We start from the raw sequence: 25,016 nt of genomic DNA on the forward strand, positions 1-25,016 counted from the left end.
TCAAGTTGGTCATAGAATATATTATTCTCGCTATATGTTCGAAAGAATAAAGACAAAATAGTGGATACTGAAATTCAACAGAAACATAGATATATATTCGAAGGGTTGGCAAAAACCTGCACCATCATGGTTCCAACAAATCGCTAATGGGCTCAGTAATTTACTGAACCTTTGTAAGTTTTATTTTTTATTTTTAGAAGGGATTTGATTTCTGGGAAATTTATATTGCTCCAGAGTGGGATTTGTAACTATTATTAGCCATTAAAATTTGTACATACTTGGAAATGAGAAATGAAAATATTTGATCGCTTATTTTTTAGGTCTTGTTTGAATATAGGAATATTTTTAATTCATCTCATCTTTATAATTTTTTTAAATTTTTATATAAAATTTAATAATTTAATTTTTTCAAATTTTAAAATAATCATAATATTAAAAAATAATATTTTAATAATATTTTATTTAACTTATTTAAAATTATTTTATCTCATTACTGCTCATACAATTTAGAGCATTGGCATTGGCTTCATTAAAGCCATATTCAAAATTTGATAAAAATTACATGTTTTTCATAAATCTAAAATCTCTTTAGTCAAAACTCTACATTGGATTAGTCATTTGATTCATCAAAATAATAATATAATATTATTTTTTTAATAATAATATTTTTTAATTTTTTAGAACTACACTAACCATATATGTTAATTAATAATTTAATTTATACTTAAATTATTATTTCCCAATTAATTTTTTTCCTCAACTTAATTATCTAACAAATACATTTTTTCAATCAATTTTTTCTTGAAATGGAAAATTAGTTAGAAAAATCATTAATTCTTATTCGAACAGAAATTTAAAATATATAAAAAAAATCATTCGGTTACACTTTTGATCAAAATCATTAATTCAATACAATATGACAACTGGGAGGAAGAGTGTCAGGTCATTTTACTCTAATGGCATTCAGTTTGCGGGATTAAATTATAATAAAAAATACATTTATTTGATGAATAGTAATACTTTAAATTTGAAGAATACTATAAATTTATTTTAGCTCACAACTTCTATCTAATCCAATACAGCTAAATTTTGATCAAATTCATTAAATTTTACATTTGACTAGACTTTTGATAAAACCAATATCCTAGCCTATACAATTGTTAATAGTAGATTCAGAAATATTAAATGCATCGTGAGTACGCATAGCAGTACAGTAAAAGCTGAAAAAAGTACGCATTAACTAAAAGGGTTTGTGGTTAAGTCCAAGAATATGATTAGTATAATAAATACATTAACTAAATCAGGTGGGATCCGTGGCGCAATGGTAGCGCGTCTGACTCCAGATCAGAAGGTTGCGTGTTCGATTCACGTCGGGTTCAATTCCCTTCCACATGTTTTTTTGCCATTTTTCTCCCGAAATATCCTATATCGGAAACCCTTAGGAAACCTCGTGTAAAGGCCTCATGGGATCGCACTTCTCTCTCTTTTATTTGAAACACACCCTTTTCATTTGAGTAAACTTAATCTGAGTTGTACTCTTTAGTAATAAATTAAGATGATAAAATGAGTTTTATGAAGTTCACTTAAGATAAATTTAAATATATTTGAATGTTAAAATGAATTTAGATATATTTATAGAAAGTTCAAAAAAATTATGAATTCTGCGTATAAAGAAGTATTGAATTAAAAAAAGTTAAGAATTCTACATGTAAAGAAGTTTTAAATTGAGATAAATTTAATAATTTAAAGATTGAGTATTTAAATATTAAACTCAATTTAATTGCTGAGTTAATCTCAATTGAGTCCATCAACAAAACGGAGCCTTGATGAATATTCTACTGCCTTCTTTCAAATTCTCATTGTTTGGTTCCGAACGTGACGTTGAAAACTTTTCCCAGTGTGACTGCTAATGATACCGAATTTCTCGTCAGTTCATCAATGGCACATAGCTCTGCTCAACCAATAAAGCATGCATATTGCATATACAACAAGTATGAAGAGGATCTTGATTAACCCGGTCTTTAATGGAGAGGACTTTAGCCAACCTGAAACACCATTTATCCTTGAATATTACCCTTTGGGAAATCCAGATTTGGCTTCATAGACAGACATTACACTGGAGAGACATGAAAGTGGCTTTCACATACTTGCCCAGTTCAGTGCTTGCATCTGCAGCAATCACCATCATTAGTTGGCTCTTCATTGAAAGAATTGCCTAGAAATAGAGATTACAGTGTTTTATCGCCAAAGTGGTGCTAGATCTAAAGCTCATCCGGTGGTAATGGAAAATTTTTCTGAGGCAATGTGATGTGCAGGAGCAGCAGGGTGCCAAATCCTCATGGATATATGCTTAACAAGCATACCAAACACTATGATCCGAATCAAGCCAACTGTTCTTTTTCATGTTTTCAAATCTTATCATGTCGATCAGGTAATATAATTCGATTTAAGTGCCATGAGATCTCTGTAGTCTAACAAACACACCCATGAAAATTTAAGGTTACATGATCATAAAAAGCAACAGCAGAAACATGTGAAAGGAATTGCAAGTCCAGGAGTCTTTACCAATCAACACAGCGTCACACTAATCTACAAAAGATTAGCAACTTCAGATCAAGAGAAACAAAACATGGTAACGACACAGAAATGAACAATACCGAGAATAAAACATCGCCCGGTGAAGTTAGAAATGCAGAACTAGCATTAGAAAAAAGAATACTATTTAAGACACGGCTTGTTCCTAATAAGCTTGGAATCAAAACACAGAATCGACAATAAAGCTACGTTTTCAGTGAAAATCAAGCTACAGCTAGTTAGGTTCCACATAGTTATACTAATTCTAAGAAAAGTGGCATAAGCCGAATAAAACATGACGACTAAACTAGGAAACTCAAATCATCTCTGTCACTTGGCCTGTTGAGCAAGCTCCACGGATGTCTGAATACCAAACCACTCCCAAATTCTCAATTGCTAACAGAAGAAAAAAATTACAGAAACAAAGACCCTTCTTCTGGGAGAATAACATGGCCATGAAACCCACAAAATCCAAGTACAAAAAGGCATTCTAAGACTCCGGGGAGGGCATTCGCTTTGCTTTCTTCTTCTTCTTCTCCGAGAAGGCCTTGGCAAACGCCTCCACAATCCGCTGCTGCGACTCCAAGATCATCTCGGTACGCTTCATCTCCATCTCCATCCGCATCGCCTCAATCTCCCTCGCCATCTCCATCTTCATCTGCTCCATCTTCACAAACCCGTCTCCTAATACCTTTATCGCCGACACCATCTCCGTCACCGGGTCCCTCTCCTTCTTCCCCGACCCTGCCGAATTACACTCCCTCAAAACCCTGGCCCCAAAATTACCGCCAGAACTCGAACTAGGGTTAGGGTTAGGGGTTGAATTAGGATTAGAGTTATACTTGTGCTCAGCCTTACCGAAATATTTCGATCCGGGCTGCGCTATACCCACCCCGGACGGGATTCTGATCCGAAACCCACTTCCTCCACTACCACCCCCACCACCACCGCTGCCACCCCCAATCCCATTATTCCTATACAATTTACTCATATGCCTCATATTGGGACCTCCTCCATTCTTGAATTCTTCGTACAAATCCTGATCTTCGTCATCTTCGGCGTCGATGTCGTTATCGTTGTCGCTGTCGGACACGTTCACGCGTTTTTTGGAGGATCCGGAGGAGGGGCCCTTTTCCATGGCGTCCATGCGCTTGAAGTGGACCCAGGAGGAGGTGAACCGAGAAACGGGCATGGAGCGGGCGCGCTGAAGCTCTGTACGGTAGCGCTTGCGGAGCTTCTCCATCTTGTGACGACACTGGACGGCGGTCTTGGGAGGGGAGGCCGCGGAGCAGCGTCGGGCCACGGAGTCGGCCACCTCCTGCCAATGGGTAGCCTTGAGGTTTCCACGGCGGAGGGAATACCACTTGTCGCGGTACGAGTCGATCAGAGCGACCGTCTCGTCGTGGGACCAGCAGGGCGGCGGGAGGCGGCGGGATGCGGTGGTGGCTGATGATGCGGGCGGTTGCGTCTCGGATTGAGGCAGTGGGGGTGCGGGTAGCGACAGCGTTATACCCACGGCAGTGGGTGGGCCCGAAGGAGTGGTGGGTGCGGCGGCGTCGTCTGCGGGTGGCGGCGAGGATGAGGAAGCCATGGTGGAGGATAACGGAAAAGGACGTTCTTTTCTCGTTCTTATTGAGGATCCAGGGGTGGGTTTGGGGTGAGGATAAGAAAGGCAGCGCAGGTTGGAAAGCGGAGGAAATGGAAGTAGAGGTGGTGGTTGGGAAATCAGGGTGGGGAAGAAGGATAAGGTGGGTGGCGCAGAATAGAAAGAGGGAAAAGCAGAGAGGTAGTGGTGGGGTACAAGGGTGGAGAAGGAGATGAGGGAGTGGAGGAGATAAGGAAGAAAGTGGTGTTTGGTGACATATTGAGGTGGAGGGAGGAGTGTGCGGCTGATTTTGAGATCTATCTAGATGGATGAGGAGGCCACCGCATAGGTGGAGGGGGTGGGGAGGGCTAACGTGCACCGTGGGGGAAGGGTGTGATAGGCTGCGCACCCTTCTCCCACACCAATTCTCTGTCTGTCTGTCTGTCTGTCTGTCTATATAGGTCCACCTCTGACTTTGGGGCCACTATCATCATCAAAGTCTTTCTTAACAAAATATGGGATAGATATCATTCGTACGATCAAATAGTGTCATGTAATCAACCGCACGGGGTGGGCGTAGGTGGCTGTGACTTATTTTTGGGTGGCATTTTTTAGAGAGAGAGAGAAGGGGTGGTTGAAAGCAACTTTGGGTAAGTAGCATGATAGCTATGCTATATGGTGGAACCGTCAACACCCGATGTTCGGCAGCCAAAACTTCCATCTGGTTCGGTTGGCGTTTGGGCGTTAGGTTTGGTTTGGAATTCGTCGGTTTTCCTCCTTTAACTACAAGGGGTTGTTAGACTTGTGGTTTGGCTTCAACTTCGGATGGAGCTTTGAGTGCTGAAACAATTTGGGGTTGCTGCTCTCTTGTCCTTTTCTGCCCAACACAGAATCCTCAAAAGGCCAAGCCCAGTTAAGCACATGGGAGCCTGTTGGATATGTAGACACCTTCCTTGGTGTTGGACAATGGGGGGCACTGCAAAGTAGGTTTTCTCCATATTCGGACCTTCCAAATGATTCTGTGGATGCCGGATGGAAAGGGGCAAGAATTGGACTGAGAAATTCACGTGTATTTCAGCAAAAAGAGAAAAAAAAAAAAAATAGAGAGAAATCCGTGTACTGAATTGAGCTAGGCCCAACGAGATTTTTCCACCCCTCTCTAAATTGGTTGCAAGTGCAAAATAAGCCCTAACCGATAATATGAGAGCAATGGAAAGGAATTAGATCAGATGGGTGGGCAGAAATGAGAAAAGCTCCAAAGGTTGATGTCGTGTTTCGTAGGCTTGGGCGACTCTATGCTGACAACACTCGGACTATTACCTGCACAGTAGAGAAAGGGAACTCAGGGTCCATTGTAGTACCTCTGATGCTTAAATTAATTTTGATGTGGGGGAGTTTGGCAAGATAACAAAGATGGACACAAAGCAGGAAGAGCCATTTATGCATCCGAAAAACAAGCTTATTATATTTTCTTGATTTCCAACTCTTTGGCATTTTCAGCTGTCTTGGTCATAATGTCCCTAACATACAAATTCCCTTTTCATCTCGAAGTGTTGGTTGCCATGGCTTCAATGATTGTAACATGTGGGTCTGTTGTATTCGCTATCACGCCTAAGGAATCGATGAAGTTTCGCTATATTCTGATCGCAGCTGTTGTGCCTTTTGCAATGAGGTTTTGTATTTGAATCTTTATCAAGTACTTATTAAAGAAATCATCTGCAGCTGAGGACTCACCCGGGGTTGTTGATGCCTAGAATTATGATGAAGTTTTTTAGCGTTGAATTCGTGTGTACTGTTCTTATCTTTCTCTCTTTTGTTCTTCATCAATTTGGTGGAGTTTTGTCTCTTTATTTCTAAATCTAGTACTCTTCTATTTCTTCTCAAGCTCGAGCATTTAATTCTCTATTAGGTTAGGTTTAGATAGTGAGATAAGATGAAATTAAAAGTTGAATAAAATATTGTTAGAATATTATTTTTTAATATTATTATTGTTTTGAAATTTAAAAATTTTGAATTATTTATTATATTTTATGTGAAAATTTGTGAAAGTTGTAATTGTAAGATGTGATGAAATGAGATGGGTTGAGAGTGTTTCTCAATCCAAATTGAGCCTAAGCTGCTTTTGTTCCCTCACAAAAACTTTCATCTTTATGTTTTATTAGTTAAGTTTTGTCTTGTCTCATTTGTTTTCATAGATGAGATGAGATGAAAGTTAAAAATTAAATAAAATATTGTTAAAATATATTCTTTTAATATTATTTTTATTTTGAGATTTGAAAAAATTGAATTGTTTATTTTATTTTGTGTGAAAATTTAGAAAAATATTGTAATAATTAAATGAGATGAGATAAGTTGAAAAATTTTGTAAAGAGATTTCAGCGGCCACAAAAGCCTCATGTTTGCTAAATAGTATTCTTCAGCTAAAATGTCAAAACTATAGCTAAATGTAATGACCAATTAATTAGTTGCTTAGGAATCTGATCAATAGAGGAGTAAGATGCAGAAGAACCATCAGAACTAGCTCTGTATGTGTCCACCCTGATCATAATGATCTTCCTCCAAATCCCTCTCCCCCTGTGATCACTTCCATTAATCCACCCTATAAACTTCAAATTAATCAGACTCCTCGCGCTCACACTCGTCCGTTAGGAATCAGATTTCCGGATCATGTTAATACATTGGAAGAACAAGGAGAAATAGGTTTGAAAACGGAATATTTTCACATCAAAACTATGATCCGATGACTGACCGAAATTACAAGGGACTTGAGTGTGTATATATAACATATCTACCAAAATTATTTTCAGAAAAAAAGAAGATCGAAGAAGAAGAAGCTCAACGAAAAGTCTCGAGAAATGAAATTAATTAAAAGTAAAGCTAGCTCTAACATATTCCTTTTCTTTTTTGTTGTTTCACATTTCCTCTCGCTTAGAAGCTTCTTTCTCTCGTCAATTTAATTCGTAACAAAGTGCTGAGAATTACATAAAGAGTCAATACATAAGGGATCTTTTGGTCTCCAAGTGATAACCCAATGAGTGATGCATACCTATCCCCAGTAAGAACTTCCCTGCACCTTATGTAGATAACAGAAGCAGAAGTATCACAGGCGACTCTAAAATTGGTTGGGCAGCACTTCAGACCCATCCTTATCTGCCCCCACTGTCTCCAAGTGATAAACCAATGAGTGATGCATATGCTTCATCTTCAAGATATCTTGATTGCCTCAATAGTCCAACCAAAACCTCCTTGCTTTCCGTGTCATCTTTGTCTTCGCAGAGCTTGAAGAAGGCAGACACATTGACAGGCTTTGGCCTCCAACTCTTTGATCGCGCAGCCATAAAAGCTTCTTTCCAGCAGGATAAAGCCTCTGAAATCCTCTTCTCTCCCATATGCCTCTCAACAAGAATCTCCCATGTACTTGAATTTGGCTTTCCTCCGACTTCGATCATATGGTTGAAGAAACTCTCAGCTTTATCCAAACTTCCTTCCCTAACATACCAACCCATGAGAAGATTTCCAATTCTAGGGTCAAAAGATGATTTCACCTGTAACCATTCCTCGTAAATTTTTTCTGCCCTTTTGATATCACCTAGCCTAACAAGAGATGATATTATAACATGGTATCCCAAATTTGGAATAATTGGAAAACTTGTTTTGTAAACTTTCCACACACGATAAGCCTCTTCTTTGTTACCAACATTACCATAAAGACTTATGAGATAATGATAAGGTATCCGATTCCGGCCTTTTATCCTACTCTCCACCTGCTTCAAGCAATCTTCAGCTTTATCAAACTGCCCCATCTTAATGTACATTGTAGCCATTGTGCTGAATGTACTCCAGTTGGGATTAATGGTTCTGTCCAGTTTCATCTGTTCAAATATTTCTTCCATCTTTTCTGCAGATCCTTGTGATCCACGAGATGATAGCCAAATACTATAGGAATATATATCTAGCGGTATGCTTTTCTCTACCATTTCTGAAACCATCGACTCAACTTTATCATACTCCTTGAGGTTCATATAGAGAGTCATCATCACATTGAAAGGAAGTGAATGTGTGGCATAATCTTTACTTCTCATTTTGTCAAGTAAAGATTCTGCCTCTTCTCTCATTGTAGCCCTCACATACACATTGAGAAGAGCTCCGTAGATCCTCCTGTCCTTCAAAGAATCTGGCAGCTTCATGAAATAATCTTCAGCACCAGAAACTCCATGAACCTTGGCAATAAGATCTAACTGAATTGCAGCATCACTAGTGGATAATATAAACCTCTCTCCTCTGTCATTCATCCAATCATACACCTGAAAATCATAAAAGTTCAAAACTGAGAATAATGCAAGACAAGGCATATCATCCAAAAGATTTTTCGATTGGCATTGGGTGTCCGGGAACAATGTCCCAACTAATCCTAGGGGTGCACAGGTCCTCGGCAAGAAGTTTCCTGCAAGTGCACCTCAGGTAATTCAAGGGGAAAATCCCCTAATCCGATCATCCATAGAGATTTTTTGCACCCAATAGGATTTGAACCTTAGATCTGGGGGGAGCATACCCCCAAGCCCAACGCCTATCACTTGAACCAACCCCTAGGGGTTAATATCATCCAAAAGATAAAAATAAGGTATCATGACATGGCTCATCAACGAAAAGGACAAAGCCATAACTCAATGCCTCAGGGCTCAGCATTCAATTAACAGAAACTTCCAAGAGGTCACATGCATAGAATGAACTATTTTAATGATTTACGCTTACTACCAACCCATTCATATAACTAATTAGAAGTTCATGCCCTCATCAAATAAATCGAAGCTCGTGAACAGAAAAATCCAGCACAACTAATGAAAACCTTATCATGCGACTTTAGAGAATGAATTAGTTCAACGAAATGCTCATTTATGATAACTCTAGCATGTAGTTGAATAAACTTTACCATCTAATTCAATATAAAGCAACTTCTGAACAGAAAAACCCAGCAGAATAAATGCTCTTCATTCTTTAATTTACAGGAAAGCCAAATAAGAAATGCAGCCAAATAAAAATGATGGTCCCCGATGAGATATAAAATTGCTATCTGATGCAAGAACATCTACGTACACTATTTATTGGTAGACCAAGAAACAGGTGATCCATTTCATAAAATAGGGATCAAGGAGAATTTTTTTGTGCCTCTACTGGAGAACATTATCATTTGTAATATTTGGCCAAAATCCTTTTTCTTTTTCTTTTTTTTGTTTGGAATAAGACTTCAAATATACAAAACTTGTTAATAAAGTATCTGGCTTCTCCTTGACTTCTGATAAATCTACAGAGCTTGTTAACATAGCACCAAATAACCAATTAAGTAGCTTTTACCTAAAGAGTAAGAAACAGAAATGATGCACAAACTCGCAATCCCATCGAACCAGCACATCATTTATAAGGAATTCCACCAATAGCAACGGATACCCATTTAGCAAATACCTAAAGAATCACTAAACACCAAAAACATCTTCTTTTTTCTCAGTTATAACCCAAGAGCTTGGCTTTTCGGCAGAAAAATAGCACTACCCGTTCAGTAAAACAGACCAAACACGTTAAATAAAAAAAGGGTATCATTGTTTTCTATAATTTTTTTTAACCTCAAGGGCTTGCTTGTGCTTCTTGTACTTCCTCAACTCCTTGACCACCCTACAAAGCTCCCATTTTGAGAGTTTCCTGCCCTCTTTCTCCCACTGGTTCAGAACGCTCGCAGAGCCCAGCTCAGGGTTTTCCATCAGCGCTATGCTATTGTATATGGCGTTCCATTTCACCGTGGGTATGCGCTCAAAGTCCACGGTCCCATATCTGCGGAATCTTGAGGTTGAGCAGGTGATGGGGATGGACACGCCCCGGTAATTTGCAGTTTTGGGTAGTCTCAAAGTGGGAACCCTGCATGGCAGTGGCCGGGAGTAGGAGAGGGATGATGAGAGGGAAGCGTTGTAGTGGTGAAAATAGGGTTTGAGAATCATTTTTTTGTTGGGATTTTGGAATGTTTATGCAAGTGCAATGGTACGAAAGAGTGAAGAGAGGATTTTTTTTTTCTGGGTCGGTCTTTTTGCCCTGGGAACAAACAAGGGACTTCTCAAATTTGTTTTTTCCCAGGACAAGAAACATAGTCCCTTGTTACATTTCACTTGCGAGTTCTTAGACTATACCATTACGTGGTATGGTTTTATTTAAAATATAAATTTTAAAATCTTAATTTTACTTTTTTTTTTTATCGATTTAATTTTTCTATTTAAAAGAAGTAGATTGTATAATTCTCAAAATTTTATAGCCAGGACTAAGCAAACTTTTATTAAAGACGTCTCTCATTTCTCATCTAATCATGTATGCTATTTTTAGTGTTATATAAGAAAACAATATAATTATATAATTAAACGGAAAAATAAAAAATATTGTATGTTTGTAAAATTGGGATAAATATTTTAATGATTTTTAAGGAAGTTACTTTCTTTCCCTTTTAACTTAAAATAATAATATTTAAAAATTTGTAAAAAAAAAAAAAAAACGCTTCACGTTTTGCCTTAATTATTCAGGGGCACAATGAGCATTACACCAGTTTAGTCGAATACCTAGTTTATTTTTACAGATGAGATGATATTAAATTTAAAAGTTGAATAAAATATTATTAGAATATATATATATTTTTTATTTTTATTTTGGATGAGATGAGTTAAGAAAAGTTGTGAAAACAAACATAACAAAACCGCTACTACTATGTGTTTGAAACCATCCAAGAAAACGATTTTCTGTGAAAATAAAAACGAATTATCATATACCAATAGGTGTGTGGATATTGCTGATTCACCGTGCATAATGCAGATGGTTCTGGCATAACGTTCTTCTATTTCTTCAAATCGAATGAGAAAAATAAATATTTCTTTCTGTTCATGAGATTCTTAGATTTTCAAGTCATTTGGTAGAGATTGGAGGGATCTTTCAATCAACTGAGAAATTTATGATCGGTTTGAATTGTGGACTGTAAATTCTCCCATCTATCAAGGAAAACAACAAAAAAATAAAAAACAAAATCACCTCTTTGGTCCAAAACATCCAAGAAAGTCTAAATATCTTTTCATACAGTCCTTTCAATTTCCATCACACACAAGCTGGAGACTCAACATCACCAGTTTTCATGGCCACCAAGGGAACCAATTCCCCAGCAGCACAAGCCTCCTCGCCCACAAAAAGATCAACTCTCACCCGCAAAACTGCATGAACCAAAATGATGGGTATTCCACAGGATAAAGTAACAAGAAGATGGATGGCTGCGCGTGTCAGGATGAGCTCAACCCCGGTCACGATGGCTAGCAAAGCTAGCACCAATCGTTTGTCAATAACTCTGCAGCACAACAGAGTTAGGCAGCGCACGTAGCAGTAATAGGTACAAGCATGTCACAACCGTCATAGCCACCAAGAAAATTAAAGAAACCTTGCGCTTTGGCACAAGGCTTATGAACAGTATAATCCATACAAAGAGCGTGTAGTACAGTCCGAAATCTCCCAAGTTTCTGATAATTCTGACGGCAGCGGCTTCGGGGCTTAAGGGGATGTTGAAAGGGCATAGGAGCTTGAAGTCGTTGTGCCTCTTTCGTGTCGAGTCCTTTGAATCGTCAGGCTGATCAACCTGTAAGGGTGCTGTTGAGGTAGCTGGCCTTTGCATAGTTCCATACGAATGATACGATGCCATGATGCTCGGACCTTGAGGAGAGAATGTGAGAATGTTCTTTTCAAAAAGCCTCTTAATGCTCTCTAGTATAAAAGATGAGATGAAATTTGATATATGAACTAGCTAGCTCCTCCTTCTAGGAAGGGAGTCGGGCACGACTTTGAAAAGGTCAGGCATGACTAGGAACAGAGGAACTGACCAATAACATCTTTGTTATATTGAATACAAATTGACCACGCCAACAATGAACTACCATTCAAGCGTCATCTGTTGGACCTGCAACTATACAGCCAATCTCAACATGGACCAACTCTACCTTTTCAGTAAACAAACTCCCCAAGTGTTCCGGTCTTTCTTTTGTCTTTTTGCCCCTTTTTTCTTTATATTCCTTGTTGTAGTACATAAGGCTCTAGCTCTTGATGACAGGAAAGAAAAAATATTTCTAGGTGTAAATTGAGTTTATAATTGGCAATGTTTTGAATTACATCCCAAATATTCTATCACTCCTTGTATCTATAGACTTGCTCATGCCATAAAAACTGAATCTAGTTTGGCTTAAAAGCATCATTGCATTATCGGATGTAGAGCCAAACCCATCCACATTTGGATGAATGCTACTGCTTGCTGTATGGGGTTGGAAATGCGAATATTTTGGATCTCAGTACAATCTTTGCTCGGATCCACATAAATAAAAATAGGTGTCCTAATAAAAATACGACACTTGTGTTTTAATCAAGTCAAAATTGGTCTGAAAACTGGGTATACTCTTACTTGGAATTTTAAGAACGTAAATTAAATTAGACAAAGAAACGAGTTAAACAACATTGCAGAACTGGCCACCGTTTCATCTTTCAACAAAGTAGGAGCTCCATCGGGTACAGTTTGTTACACTCTTCGGCCTTCATCACATAGAATGAAAACTTCAAACAAAAGGTTCCAACTGCCCAGAAAAAAGCTTTGAAAAGTGCAAATGCAATTTATATAATACTTCGTTTCAAGTTCACGATACTGGACTTTACCTCATATAGTCAGTCACCAGCACCCTGGCCAATTTCTATCCATGACATCTTTGTTTAGTATGTTTCTATGAATATAAACTTTGGGTTCTTTAACCTGCAGAAGACATACAAAAGAAAATATTGAGTGTTGAGCATATCAAACCTTTGAATCTGCATGTAATGTTGATTCTCTACCAGTAAAACTGGTGGGAAGCGAGCTTGAAGACGAACACGTGAGAACCCATTTATGGTGAATAGACACTTGAATCCATCAACAGTCGGATGTTCACTGCAAAGATGGGAACAATAATGAAATTACACATACAAAGAATAATTGAAATAAGTGCATCAATGCATAAAATAAAACAGCATGTGTTCTTCTCCTATTCACCTCAAACTGCCCCCATCTAAAAGAATAAAAGAAGAATAGTTTCTAAGATTTAGGCTGTTGCAGTCTTTCACCTTGTTGAAGAAGAATACAATCATAGGGTTATGTATTTAGCGTAATTTTTTTCTTATTACCAGATGAAAAGAAGATATTTATATGATATGGTAACAACACCCAAATATGCACCAAGACTATGTTTGGTAAAAGGGATGGCGAAAGGGGGGAAGGTTTTGGGGGGGGCGGGAGAAGTGAGAGTAGTCCATCTGGAGTGTATATTGTTTAGAAGGAGAGAACGAAAAGTTAAAAAGAATTTTAGCATAGAGGTATATTTTTAAAGTAATTTTCCTGTCCAAATGGCTCAGAGTCAGGGCAAAAGGAACATTCGCTAAGCTGAATGCCCACTATTAGGCAGAATGAGTTTGGTGGGCTTGCTTCGCGTAGGATGAAGCATGCTCTTTCAATCCCGTTTCTCAGTGTTGAGTAGGAAAAAAATGTCAGGCAGCAATTGAGATAAGCACCCAAACACATTTACAAACAGTTTCTCCTAAAATTCTATCCAAGAATTATTCTTTTTCCATGCTTACATCTTAATAATTGATATCATCCCACTGTGTGTGTGGTATAGTGGTGACCGCTATGCATAGCACTTAATGCGTAGCTCTGCAAAGTATCTCGGGAAGAAAAAAGAAAAGGCAAATTCTCTCTCCTGTGTATGGATGTTTGTGTATGACGATCTCTCTCTCTCTCTCTCTCTCTCTCTCTGTGTGTGTGTATGCGAACTGACTTCATGATCGCGCATTTTTGTGAGTGAGTGTGCCACGGTTGGATAAGAGTACAATGGAGTACAGAAGTACGACTCCTAAACAATACTATTGAGTCCTCTGTGAGCTATTATTTAGGTCATTTTTGTCAGATGCGGTATATGATGAGGTGTGGGAACGATTACTTCTCTAAATAGATACGCCGTTGACATTAATGGGCCAATGGCTGCTTTGAGGATGAGAAAATAAAGAGAGAATGAAGGAAAACTCACTTTATAAGATAGGTAAAATTTCTGTGGCAAAACTCTTGTAATGGGATCCCTTCTTCTTTAGAATACCTGCGTTACATAGCAGTCAGAGTATAAATTAACATAAACATTTCACCCCATAGACATCATTACATACACTCAAATAAAACAATCTCAAGCATTCCATGTAACAATAAGCTATGTTTTCGACAAATAAATACATAAAGCATAATGAGGACTGTCTATGTATTTATCGTCAGCAATAGCAAAGATATGGCGCAGTCATATTTTTTTCTCATTCTTTCGTTTGGTTTTCATTTCAGGTTTTTCAATTTTCATTTCTGGTCAAAGATTTTATTTATTATTTACCAATCTATTTATTCATTTATTGTTGTTGTTTTTTATAATTCATCCAGAAACTACTACCATTATTATGATTAATTTATTATTACCTTGGCATGCATCCATCAATCAATAATATCCACCTAACAAAAGTTGTCACAGAAAAAGAGGCTACATATAACATTTCATTTTACCATTCCTAATGTTTCTACGATGTTTTAACCAGAAATGGTGTCAAAGAGGATATCAAATGGAAATGGTCTAAAGGTGTAATCTTTTTTCAGTAACAAAATCAGACTGAAGCACAATGACTATTTTCCTCAGACTATTTTTTTAAATGCAAACATAGACTGAGTGATACATACAGTTCGTATAAAGAGTAAAACAGCCATCTTAAAGAAATGTCATTATGTTCAGAGCGTTGCAATGATTAAGAATATAGTCACAAAATAGATCACCCTGCACCATTTAACTGTCGTCCCTGAAATTATCGATTAGTTTTGTTCCCAACAAGTCAGTATATTCAACAGTGCATTCCTCCAAAATAGACAACTACCGATCAAAGACATGATCCATCTGACTAAGAACTAATACTGTCTACCTCCACGGGAAATCATATTCACAAAAGCGGGATATTCCATTCATGGCTGAAAAGGGATCAATGTGCACCCACTGCTCATCTGTATTGTTAGCAAGATGGCCTGTCAAAACAATCAATGCTCAGTTTTTTCCCCAGAAAAGCATAATCTTCTTGAAAAATTAATTAAGGTAAAAATTGTATGGCCCGGATCTCAGACAACAATACATACCATAATTGCTGACACATCAGATGGTCAAAAGCTATTTTTTTATAAGTATGGTCAAAAACTAATTATTTTGGCTCATTTTTAGGGACCGTATTTCCTCTTTTTTCTTTCCTCATTTTTTAAGATATTTAGTATTTCAAAGAGGTAGTCCTTTCTGTCACTCAAAGAGATAATTGATTTGGGATCAAAACAAAATTGCAACTTTTAAATTTTTAACAATAAGCGCACAGGAATATTAATTTATAGGAGAAAGAAAGGGGTTAGGGAGAGGGAGAGAGAACTTACCAATTTGATGCAAATCTTTCAAAGCATGACCACCAGGGTAATTCTCTAATGATGCCATGAAAGTAATGATGGTACATCCTACACTGAAAAATAGAAAATGAGTACAAATGCAGAAACAACATCTTTCATCCAAATTATTTGTCTACCTTGGAGAGTCAGATTTTCAAGGGCATTCTCAAGCATTCAATTATAAGTTCAAAAATATGATTTCTTATATTATGCAAGAAAATGTCTTCTTTGACCCAAAATGTTTTTCATCTCTATAGTAGATGTTTTCTATTGGACACTTCCTATGTACTTGGGTTGCACCCCTCTGTGTTCTGAAAAGAATTTCTTATAAAAAAACATAAATAAGAAAGCCCAGTTTAGGAAAATAATTAAATCCTGTACATCAACCTTTCAAATAGGACATCCAAAAATGGTAGCCGACATAAGACTTAATGGCTATCCAAGGAGCAAGATTTCAGTCTCCTGTTTCAGTGAGCTTGGAAAAGGAAATGTTTCGAAATCGTTCATCAAAAAAAATTTCTTGATCAGCGTTCATAAAAATACTATAGATGATAGACATGCATGGAAGCTATAGGAAATGTGCATTAAACACTACTTATGAGCAAAGACGAATGAATTAACTACATATTAGAGTATCTTTCTGGCCTATACATCCATTTTAGTAGAGTTACATTAATTATGTGCCTTTCAGGGAGAAAGAATGGTTTATCATCCAACCTGATTAATAGGAGTCCCATCATAATGAAATAAAGCAACTTCCAGAAATTTTTCTTCCTGTTGTTGTAGCTGTAAGAATTTGGGATACAAAACCACAAAATACATGAGCAATTGAAAGCATAGAAAGGCTTGAAAATGTGCATACATTATTGGCAAAATGGCATGCTTTCAGATAAAGGAATATGGAAGTTAAACATCCTCTAGTTTTGAGACTATTTTTTGTTTTTAATATTGCCCATGCAGCCTGTAGCAATATTGCATGTAGACAGCCAGATGAAAGCCAAAAAGTTCCAGTCATTTCATTGCATGGTTCTATTTTATTTATTTTCTTCTTTCCAAGCTACAAGTTACTACATTAAAATTGCTAGAAGACCAGCTGTTCTACAAAGTTCAGTGTTTACAAGTAGAAGAACACTTGAATCACTTCTTCATAAAGTGAGGGCATATCAAGATGGATAAATGGTGAGATGAAAATGGATGTAAGTTAAAAGAAAACCAACTGAAAACCCTGATCAGAACAAAAGTAACTGACTGACTGATGTTTCGAACCAATGTATATTTAGGCCAAACTCAAAGCTTCATTTATCCATTATAGTTGTTTTTTTTATTCGTCCATTATAGTGACAGGCCTAAGGAAGTGACAAATGTAACATACAAGAAAAACCAGCCATACTATTTTTCGCCACTCAAACACTTTCCTTAAGTGGATGGATCCGAGCACGTAAAAGAAAAGAAGGGAGAATAAAAGTATGAGCTAAGGAAGAAGATTTAGGGTACGTTTGGGTAATGAGATAAGATGAGAAATTCTCAAAATTTCTCAGACTTCTCACAATTTCCCTCCCAAACATTACTCAAACACGAAACACTTTCCAATTTTAAATCTTCAGTTTTTTCATCTAATCATTACCTAATCATTACAACTTTTACAAACTTCAAAACAAAACACAAAAATCAATATACCTTTTTCAAACTTCAAAACAAAAATCAATACAACTTTTTCAAACTTCAAAATAAAAATAATATTAAAATATTATATTCAAACAAATTTTTAACTTTATAATATTTTTATTTAACTTTTTCTCTCTCCTTTCCCAAAACTCAATAAAACATCGTAACTCAAACTATTTAACTACTATTCACATACCATTTCACTACTATTCACAGAATTATGAGATACTCCAAATGTCCAAACAAGCCCTAGACTCTTGCTTCATCTGACTACAGCTTTCTAGCAACAGTCCTAAGGAAGCGACAAGGCATCCCAATTTATCTTTGTTTTTTTATACGTAATAAGTTATTTTATTGATATAAAGGTAGGCATAGCCTAGGTACACTGGAAGTATACATGTTCATCCCAATTTATCTTTCAAAAGGATAAACAACTTTAAACGATATTATGAGAATCCATATACATTGCCAACAAAATACTTCAGAGATTGATGAACATTCAACATTTGCAACATACATTCTAGTAGCTCCAATTGCTGCAGATAAGTTGAAGATTGGAACTGAACTAATTATAAAACGAAGCTCCTGCATCATCAAATTGACATGGTATAATGTGCCTTCTCAAGGATGAAAAATAATAATTGAATATAAGCCAGAATTTTTTATTAAAAGGCAAAAGAAAGAAAATTTTATTAATAATATTGAAAATAGGTGCTGAGAACCGTATATAAAGAGAGGAAAATTACAATATTTCAATGGCTAATACCTTGTGGGGAAGCTTAGAGTAAAGTACAACAAATGACAAAACTGGAAGCACGAAGGACAAGGCCCTTCTGTCAAGTAACAGCCCAATCTGCGAAAAAGATAGCTTTAGGACCCTACAACAGAAATTTCTTTTACTTATAAAAAAAAAGTTATTCTCCTTTATAGTTCCGACTAAATTTTGGAGCCAAAACCAAATCTTAACCAATACCCTTTTAATTCCCAATCAATCCCAAAAATCCTATTGCATGGGCCCTAACATGGCACACTGCCTAGTACCTATCATTTTTCAACAGGAAAAGAAATCTCTAGAGGACCAAGGTTATGATTCTTGATACTGCCCAAAGTATGGCTCAAAAGTACATGACAGCAACATTGTTTCCATTGTGTTATTTTGCACCAACCTTCCTTAATCCCAAAACTAGCATTTGGATCAACAAATGTCAATACATACAGTGTTTGGGGCCACCCTTATTGATGATAGGAAACCCTAATATATTTTTTTTTTTATAAGTAATCGATATATATAAATAGAGATAGGCAAAACCCAAGTACACAAGATGATATACAAGAGAAAAGACCTATCTAGGTCGAAGTAAGAGAAACTAGAAAGTCATGAAAATTCAGGCCATTAAAGTCTAGAGCATAGGAAACCCTAATATTTACATTATAGAAACTATAAGGCACCATCCAAATGAAACTAAGTAACCATTTTCAGCAGTGAAAACATAATGCCAAGTAGCACCATAACAAATACATAAGGGAAAACCTAGCATGATAACATCTTGTACTTTTTACAATAGTCGCCGAACTCACCAGAAACAGAGGATATGCAACAAGCAATGAGCGTGGAAGCGCTGAAGTGAAGTACCAGTGAAAGGGATGTGTCTAACAAAACAAGATGTTAAGGAATACAGACAGTGTAAAATTGGTGAAATAATAATCTCAAGCATCAGTAAATAATAAGATTCCACTAACTTACGAAAGAAAATGTCAGATGAGACTTCTCTATGAGTAGACATAAAAAAGGAGCTATAAAAGAAAAGATTGCACTACCACACTTAATCACTTCAGTATACAAGCGGGACTAGTCTTTTATTCTCATTAACCAGTATACGGAATGTCTGCAAGCAAAGCTGACTCAGCATTGCCTAAATGTAACGCAAGTGCATATAGCAAGTTGCAAACAGATAACTAGCTTGCATGCATATGCTTATGAGGATCTAAAAGAGAAATAAATAATAAATAAAAATAAATCACATAAATAGAGGGTGTAATTCAATATTTTCTATAGAATATCAATTGTGCAACAGATCATATCTATAATTGAAAAATCCTTTTAAGAAGGATACACCCCACTCAGAACTTCGATTCAGAACAGAGTTGAACCAAAAAACTTCAAATTCAGGCCACAGTATCCTCTTCCACATAATTGAATCAACAAAGATGGTAAGACCTGTGCTGAGGAGAATTTAAATACTAGATATTAGTTCAGGAGCTGTCATCATGTAGAAAATACCATTAAGATGTAATAAAAATGTGTATATATACACAACATTAAAAGAAAAAGATGATCAATTAACCAACCTATGCACAACAGAGTCATCCCAATGCAGCGCTTTAATGCCTTCCATGGTGAAATTGACTTGGTCTGTCATTGATACTATTAAATTCTCATGTATATCATTTTGTTTTTGGATAGGTAAATTCTCATGTATATCATATAAAGGCTGAAAAGAATGCACGAGTCTATCTTGGAGATAGTGGAGATGAAGGCTTAGGAAAGCTACATGTGATGGGGTTTTGGCATGGGTCCAGTTTCTATTGAAATTGGATCCATTAGATATGGGACACGTGTCCTATAAAAAGAAATAAGGGACACATGTTCCACATCCAAGTGAGTCCAATTCCAGCCTTGCCCTATGAGAGAGAGACTCTTCTCCTCGACACTCAAAGAAATAAGCTCAAGCTAGGAAGTTATGATGTGCCAACTGGGGACTTCCTATAATTATATTTTCTATTAAGCTGAAGTCTGGTAGTTTGTGTAGATTTCTTTTAAGTATTCTACTTAGTTGTGTCAACCCACAATGTAACATTTGCTAAATAAGGATTTTGATTTATATTGTTTAACCCAGTTCCTTCTCAGTACTTTTACAATAAATTATAATGACAAGAGTATCAACCTGGAAATGATGAAAAGGGACAATAAATGGAAATGATGAACAGGGACAATAAAATATATGAAACTTTGAATCACAATGTGACCAGATCCTACAGTGACAATACAAGAGATGGGGGCAAAAAAACAAAAAAAACAAAAAAAAACAAAACAAAAAGAATTGATATGACAAGCAACCTACCAACAGAAGCATCAGTCCAAGAGGGCCAAGAAGTAACAGCATGTCACATCTAAAGATGATCGTAGCAAAAATCTGTTATAATTAAAAAACAGAGAGCTGTAAAAATATCTCAGCAAAAGCCACCCATGCAATTACTAGTTAAGCAACTAAAATAATAAAAAGATTCTATGAATAAGGAATAACAGCAAACATATTGAATTACAGATTGACCATGTGAAAGCATAAGTATCAGTATCCCAGAGAAAAAAGTTCCATTCATAGTTCAATAACATTTTTCTTTTATAAGTAATAAATATTTATTAATCCACGTAATTAGGCATAGCCCAGGTACACAGGAAGTATACCATTCATGGTTCAATAACATACGCCCAATCATAAACAACTAAATATATAGATATATACATTGGCAAATAAAACACTTACCAAACAATTTAATGCAGCATAAAAGTTCCCCTTCAACCAATGTCCATAAGCCAAATTAACTAAAACATACAGGAAAAAGAAAATCAGTGCCAGCTGCCATAAGATAATTTGTTAATGAGCAAACTTATAAAAACAATCACAGCAAGAAGTGATTACCTGCACCAAAAGCTAGTACATTAGGAAGAGGACGGGTACAGTAGAACAGCAAGTGAAACTGGAATGCAGTTAGTATTACAAGGAAAGCTTCTACCTGATTTCCAAACTTATCTCTAACCTGCTCAAAAAGAAAAACTAACTTTTCAACCTAGATCCATGAAAGATTAAATACCAAGAGGCCAATACGTTATAGAGAAAATTGATTTACAAATCCAAATTAACGTTTTGCATCTTTCATATCTTTCTAAGAACAAGCAGAGTCAGTTACTCATTTCTCTAGGCAACAATTTTGATTAAAAATATCTGGCTAATAATGGGGTTCAACAATAATTTTTTTTATGATAAGTAAGATGATTTCTATTGAGTAAAAAAAGAGCATAAGCGGAAATTCTTGGTTAAAAGATCAGAATTTAAGGTGGCATGATATCAGATTAAGCCAGATCCTTAAAAACCTTTGGCAAGGGTTCACCCTGATGGTTCATGAATTTTCTTGTCGCCTCTTTTTTTAATTGACTAGTTTTTATTCTATATTTGTAGATACCACTATCAATAGTTATGGAATCACATTATTTTGGCTGCAAAAACATGCATCCTAAACTCAACCTTGTTTATGAGGTATCCTGGCCATGCAAGTTGGCCATGACTTTGGTTCTAAGAGAGTCAATAAAGCTAATCAAGAACATGCAGCATCAGTCTCTTATTTCCAATCAAGATTTAGAAAGGTAGATGTTGGGTCCTCATGCAAGCATAGCAACATTCCAGGCATCAGTACATGCAAATAAAACCAGTTGCTCAAGAAGGAAAAACATCAAGAAGAAGGAGTGTACCTGAAGACGGAAAAATCGTAGCATACTTAATATGATGCACCCTAATGCCATACGAACTAGACAACAGTAGAAATAGATTAGCTTACTTCAAGGAGTAATAAATATAAAAGACAAAATAACCATAAGTTAAATACTGATTGATATGAAATTGCCATAAAAAATTATATATGTTCACACTGAAGTCCACTTTTTGAATCCTTGAAAAGGAAAGGGACTAAATGCGCTGCTAATATTACAACTTAAATACGGTTTTTTTTTTTTTTTTTAATCTAAGTGAAATCTTGTGCTTGACTCCCATAACTAACAAGCCTTCTAGGCATAACAAAAAAATTGTATCACCTATTCTGGATCTGTATGTGCACATCAAAACTAATAAGCCTTCTACTATTTGCTATAAAATAGATGGTTTAATAATTTTTTAGTAAATCCTTTTTTGATAAGTAATTTTTTAGTAAATCCTTCTGTATTGGACCAATATATTCAGTGTTTACAACAGAGAAATTCTTCATAAAAGATTTATATTTTACAGTCAAAACCACTTGTAACTACAGTAGACCCTCTTTCAATCACACACATAAAAAGAAGCGTAAAGGAAGTGCTGAAATTAAAATTAAAAAGAAAAAGATTCCGCGAATTTTATGTTACGGATGGTGCAGCACCTCAACAGAACCAACTTTCACTCCAATCTAAGATAAATAAATTCATATGATTATGTCCAAGTATTCAAATAACCCACCTGCAAAAAGACCATAAATCTTTGGCAAGTGCAGCAATTTCATTGCCAATATAAGTGGAGATGCCAAAATTGATACAAGCAAGGCGCCTACGAGAATGACAATATTTTGCAAGGAGTTAATTTAATGCTCTTAGAACACTTGGCCTACTAGAAGAAATAATTTAATCTTTATTCGACTATTTCATATAGTTAGAAAAAATACATTCAAACTGTAGTATGCCGACCCTAACGGAATGAATAAGCACTAACCCTAACCATAGAAGAATTGAAGATTACCAATAAAAGTGCGAGGAACCACTCCAGGGAACTCCAAATGATCATACTGATTATGGAAACAAAGGATCCAAACTAAACAATTAGATCAAAAGTAGAATTCCCAGCTTAATAGAATATGCAAAAGATATTGAAGATACAGACAAGTAAAACTTACATTATCCAAGTGATGTCGATGATAAAGAATATCATGCATTGCCTGGGTAAATAAAAGATTGACAAAACTATTATTAAAAAAAAAAAAAACTATGACATGCAATAAGAAGTTGATTCTGAAATGATGAAAACAGAATGTCGAGAATAAAGTCTCAGAATCTTCAAGCCCTCTATGTGGAATCAAAGGGTTCAAGTTATGTCCGGTTTAAGGCCTATTCGGTAGACTCGAGTTAAGGTTCTTGTTCTGTCTGGCATAAAATATCAAATCATCTCTGCCACATAGTTGAATAATATTGAACAAAGTATAGGGTTCTCACTCAGGTCCCAAACACTGGCCTTGTTTGTTTTTCAAAAACATCTCATCTCATCTCATCTCACCTCATCATTACAACTTTCCCAAATCCCCACACAAAATAAAATAAACAATTCAACTTTTTCAAATCCCAAAACAACAATAATATTAAAAAATATATTCTAACAATATTTTATTCAACTTTTTAACTTTAATCTCAACTCATCTCATTTCATCTCATCTCATCTCTGAAAACAAAAGAGCCCTAAAAGGAAGAAAAAATTTAAGGTTCAATGTTCGAAACGAATTAGGGCATAAATCGTATATCATAGTTAACATTGATGAGTGCCCAGTTTTCTCTTTTGCTCTCCGTTTTACCGTTTATACAGATTTTATGGGTAAAGCTACCATTGAAATCCCTTTAAACTTAACTTCCCACACACAACTGCGAGAAAGTAAAGTTATAATCTTCATTTCCCGAAACGACTTTTAATCGGCAACCAAAAGCCAGGGCGCTTGATCCCGCAAGTCGAGCAAGTTTCTGCAGTATAACACTCGAAATTTTATTTATTTATTTGATACTCCTGGCCCTTCCCTTTTTCTTGGAAATTTAACAAGAAGCAAATGAAGCTTCTTTTCGCTTGAAATTAAAAAAAAAAACAAAACAAAAAAAGTAGTGAAAAGAATACCTGAACATTGAAGCTTTCTTCAACCTTAGTGTACGGAACCATGATCACGTAGAACGCAGCAATGGATCCCAACAGCAAATCGTAACCGTAACGCTCCAGACATGTTGAAGATTTTGGAGCCATTGTCAGAGCACAGCGAGAGAGACAAGCAGGCAGACGGACGAGGAGAGGGGTTGGGCCATCAAGTATAGCAATGTTGTTTATGGGGTGGGCTATTGGGCTTCTAATTACGTATTTTGTATAGGGAAAGCCTATTCTAGAATCCATTTTGCTGAGGCTATATTATATAACCTCAAGTTTAGCTCGTCTCCACCAATAAATCAATATCGTAATGTTTAAGCTGGGCTGCACAGCCCGTATCCTGGTCCGTCTGCTTCAATCGCCTTATCCTTGAAAATAGTTGGATGATTTTTCACCCATCATTCAATACATACAAAGTGGATAGATTTATTGGATGACTAATATTAGATGCAAATTTTTAATATATATATATATATATTATTTAAAAAAAAAATATTACAAAACATAGACGAGAGACGAACGCGTTAAAATTCTGTCAATATGTCCTAGTTAATATATAAAAAGTACTATATTTTTTAAAAGGATTTTGCTATATATCAACTACTATTTACTCATACACTTCCACCTGACAATTTATATATATATATATATATATATATAGAGTGTGAGGTGTGGGATAGTAAATATTATTTTTTATAGGATGCAAGGTGTGGAATAATGAATAATGACTGATGCGAAGAATTATTACTTTTTAAAAGACAAAAGGTAAGATTTTAAATGTTAAAGTAAAAAGATTTCAAATTCTAAATCCATTTAGGATTTTTCATGTCTTCCCCCACTTGAATATTTTTTTTTGTTGCCATCTTTTTTGCAGCCGTTCTAGCTAGCTTACCTCACCAATGCCATGCCACCTTATGCATATTGCCACCATCAATATTGCTTGAATTCTCCTTTTTTCTCATATGATCTA

At 36.0% G+C, this 25,016-nt stretch overlaps 3 protein-coding genes, 1 non-coding gene and 1 pseudogene across 6 annotated transcripts; 1 reads left to right on the plus strand and 4 right to left on the minus strand.

Annotated features, from left to right (window-relative positions):
- Positions 1-1,307: 1,307 nt before the first annotated feature.
- TRNAW-CCA lies at positions 1,308-1,379 on the plus strand. Its single transcript has one exon. It is a non-coding gene; the product is annotated as a tRNA-Trp (tRNA).
- A 1,268-nt stretch (positions 1,380-2,647) lies between these two features.
- On the minus strand, positions 2,648-5,934 carry LOC109016842 (trihelix transcription factor ASIL2-like). The gene has a single exon (XM_018999207.2). It carries the CDS (start codon positions 4,163-4,165, stop codon positions 3,065-3,067), a length of 1,101 nt encoding a protein of 366 aa, XP_018854752.1. The 5' UTR covers positions 4,166-5,934; the 3' UTR covers positions 2,648-3,064.
- A 983-nt stretch (positions 5,935-6,917) lies between these two features.
- On the minus strand, positions 6,918-10,284 carry LOC109016832 (pentatricopeptide repeat-containing protein At1g02150-like). Its single transcript, XM_035685448.1, has 2 exons — positions 9,778-10,284; positions 6,918-8,463 (listed from the first exon to the last, which is right to left on the minus strand). The coding sequence occupies exons 1-2, from the start codon at positions 10,144-10,146 to the stop codon at positions 7,306-7,308; spliced, it is 1,527 nt and encodes a 508-aa protein (XP_035541341.1). The 5' UTR covers positions 10,147-10,284; the 3' UTR covers positions 6,918-7,305.
- A 948-nt stretch (positions 10,285-11,232) lies between these two features.
- Positions 11,233-11,895, minus strand: LOC109016799 (annotated as a pseudogene).
- Positions 11,896-12,431: 536 nt separating this feature from the next.
- On the minus strand, positions 12,432-24,197 carry LOC109016718 (dol-P-Man:Man(7)GlcNAc(2)-PP-Dol alpha-1,6-mannosyltransferase). Of its 3 annotated transcripts, XM_035685385.1 has the most exons (21): positions 24,026-24,141; positions 23,715-23,877; positions 23,046-23,087; positions 22,892-22,937; positions 22,616-22,702; positions 21,880-21,935; positions 21,053-21,170; positions 20,897-20,955; positions 20,474-20,545; positions 19,701-19,764; positions 19,466-19,569; positions 18,930-19,001; positions 18,118-18,204; positions 17,869-17,936; positions 16,404-16,472; positions 15,678-15,760; positions 15,188-15,287; positions 14,269-14,334; positions 13,043-13,136; positions 12,869-12,962; positions 12,432-12,748 (listed from the first exon to the last, which is right to left on the minus strand). In XM_035685385.1, exons 3-20 carry the CDS (start codon positions 23,082-23,084, stop codon positions 12,882-12,884), a joined length of 1,365 nt encoding a protein of 454 aa, XP_035541278.1. In that variant the 5' UTR covers positions 23,085-23,087; positions 23,715-23,877; positions 24,026-24,141; the 3' UTR covers positions 12,432-12,748; positions 12,869-12,881. The 3 variants fall into 3 exon arrangements, with proteins under 3 accessions (XP_035541278.1, XP_018854646.2, XP_018854654.2); XM_018999101.2 differs by lacking the exon at positions 23,715-23,877 and having other exon boundaries at positions 24,026-24,197; XM_018999109.2 differs by lacking the exon at positions 23,715-23,877 and having other exon boundaries at positions 12,432-12,789; positions 24,026-24,197.
- Between the last annotated feature and the right edge of the window lie 819 nt (positions 24,198-25,016).

This window comes from Juglans regia, chromosome 14, assembly GCF_001411555.2.
Source record: "Juglans regia cultivar Chandler chromosome 14, Walnut 2.0, whole genome shotgun sequence".
Taxonomy (NCBI): Eukaryota; Viridiplantae; Streptophyta; class Magnoliopsida; order Fagales; family Juglandaceae; genus Juglans; species Juglans regia.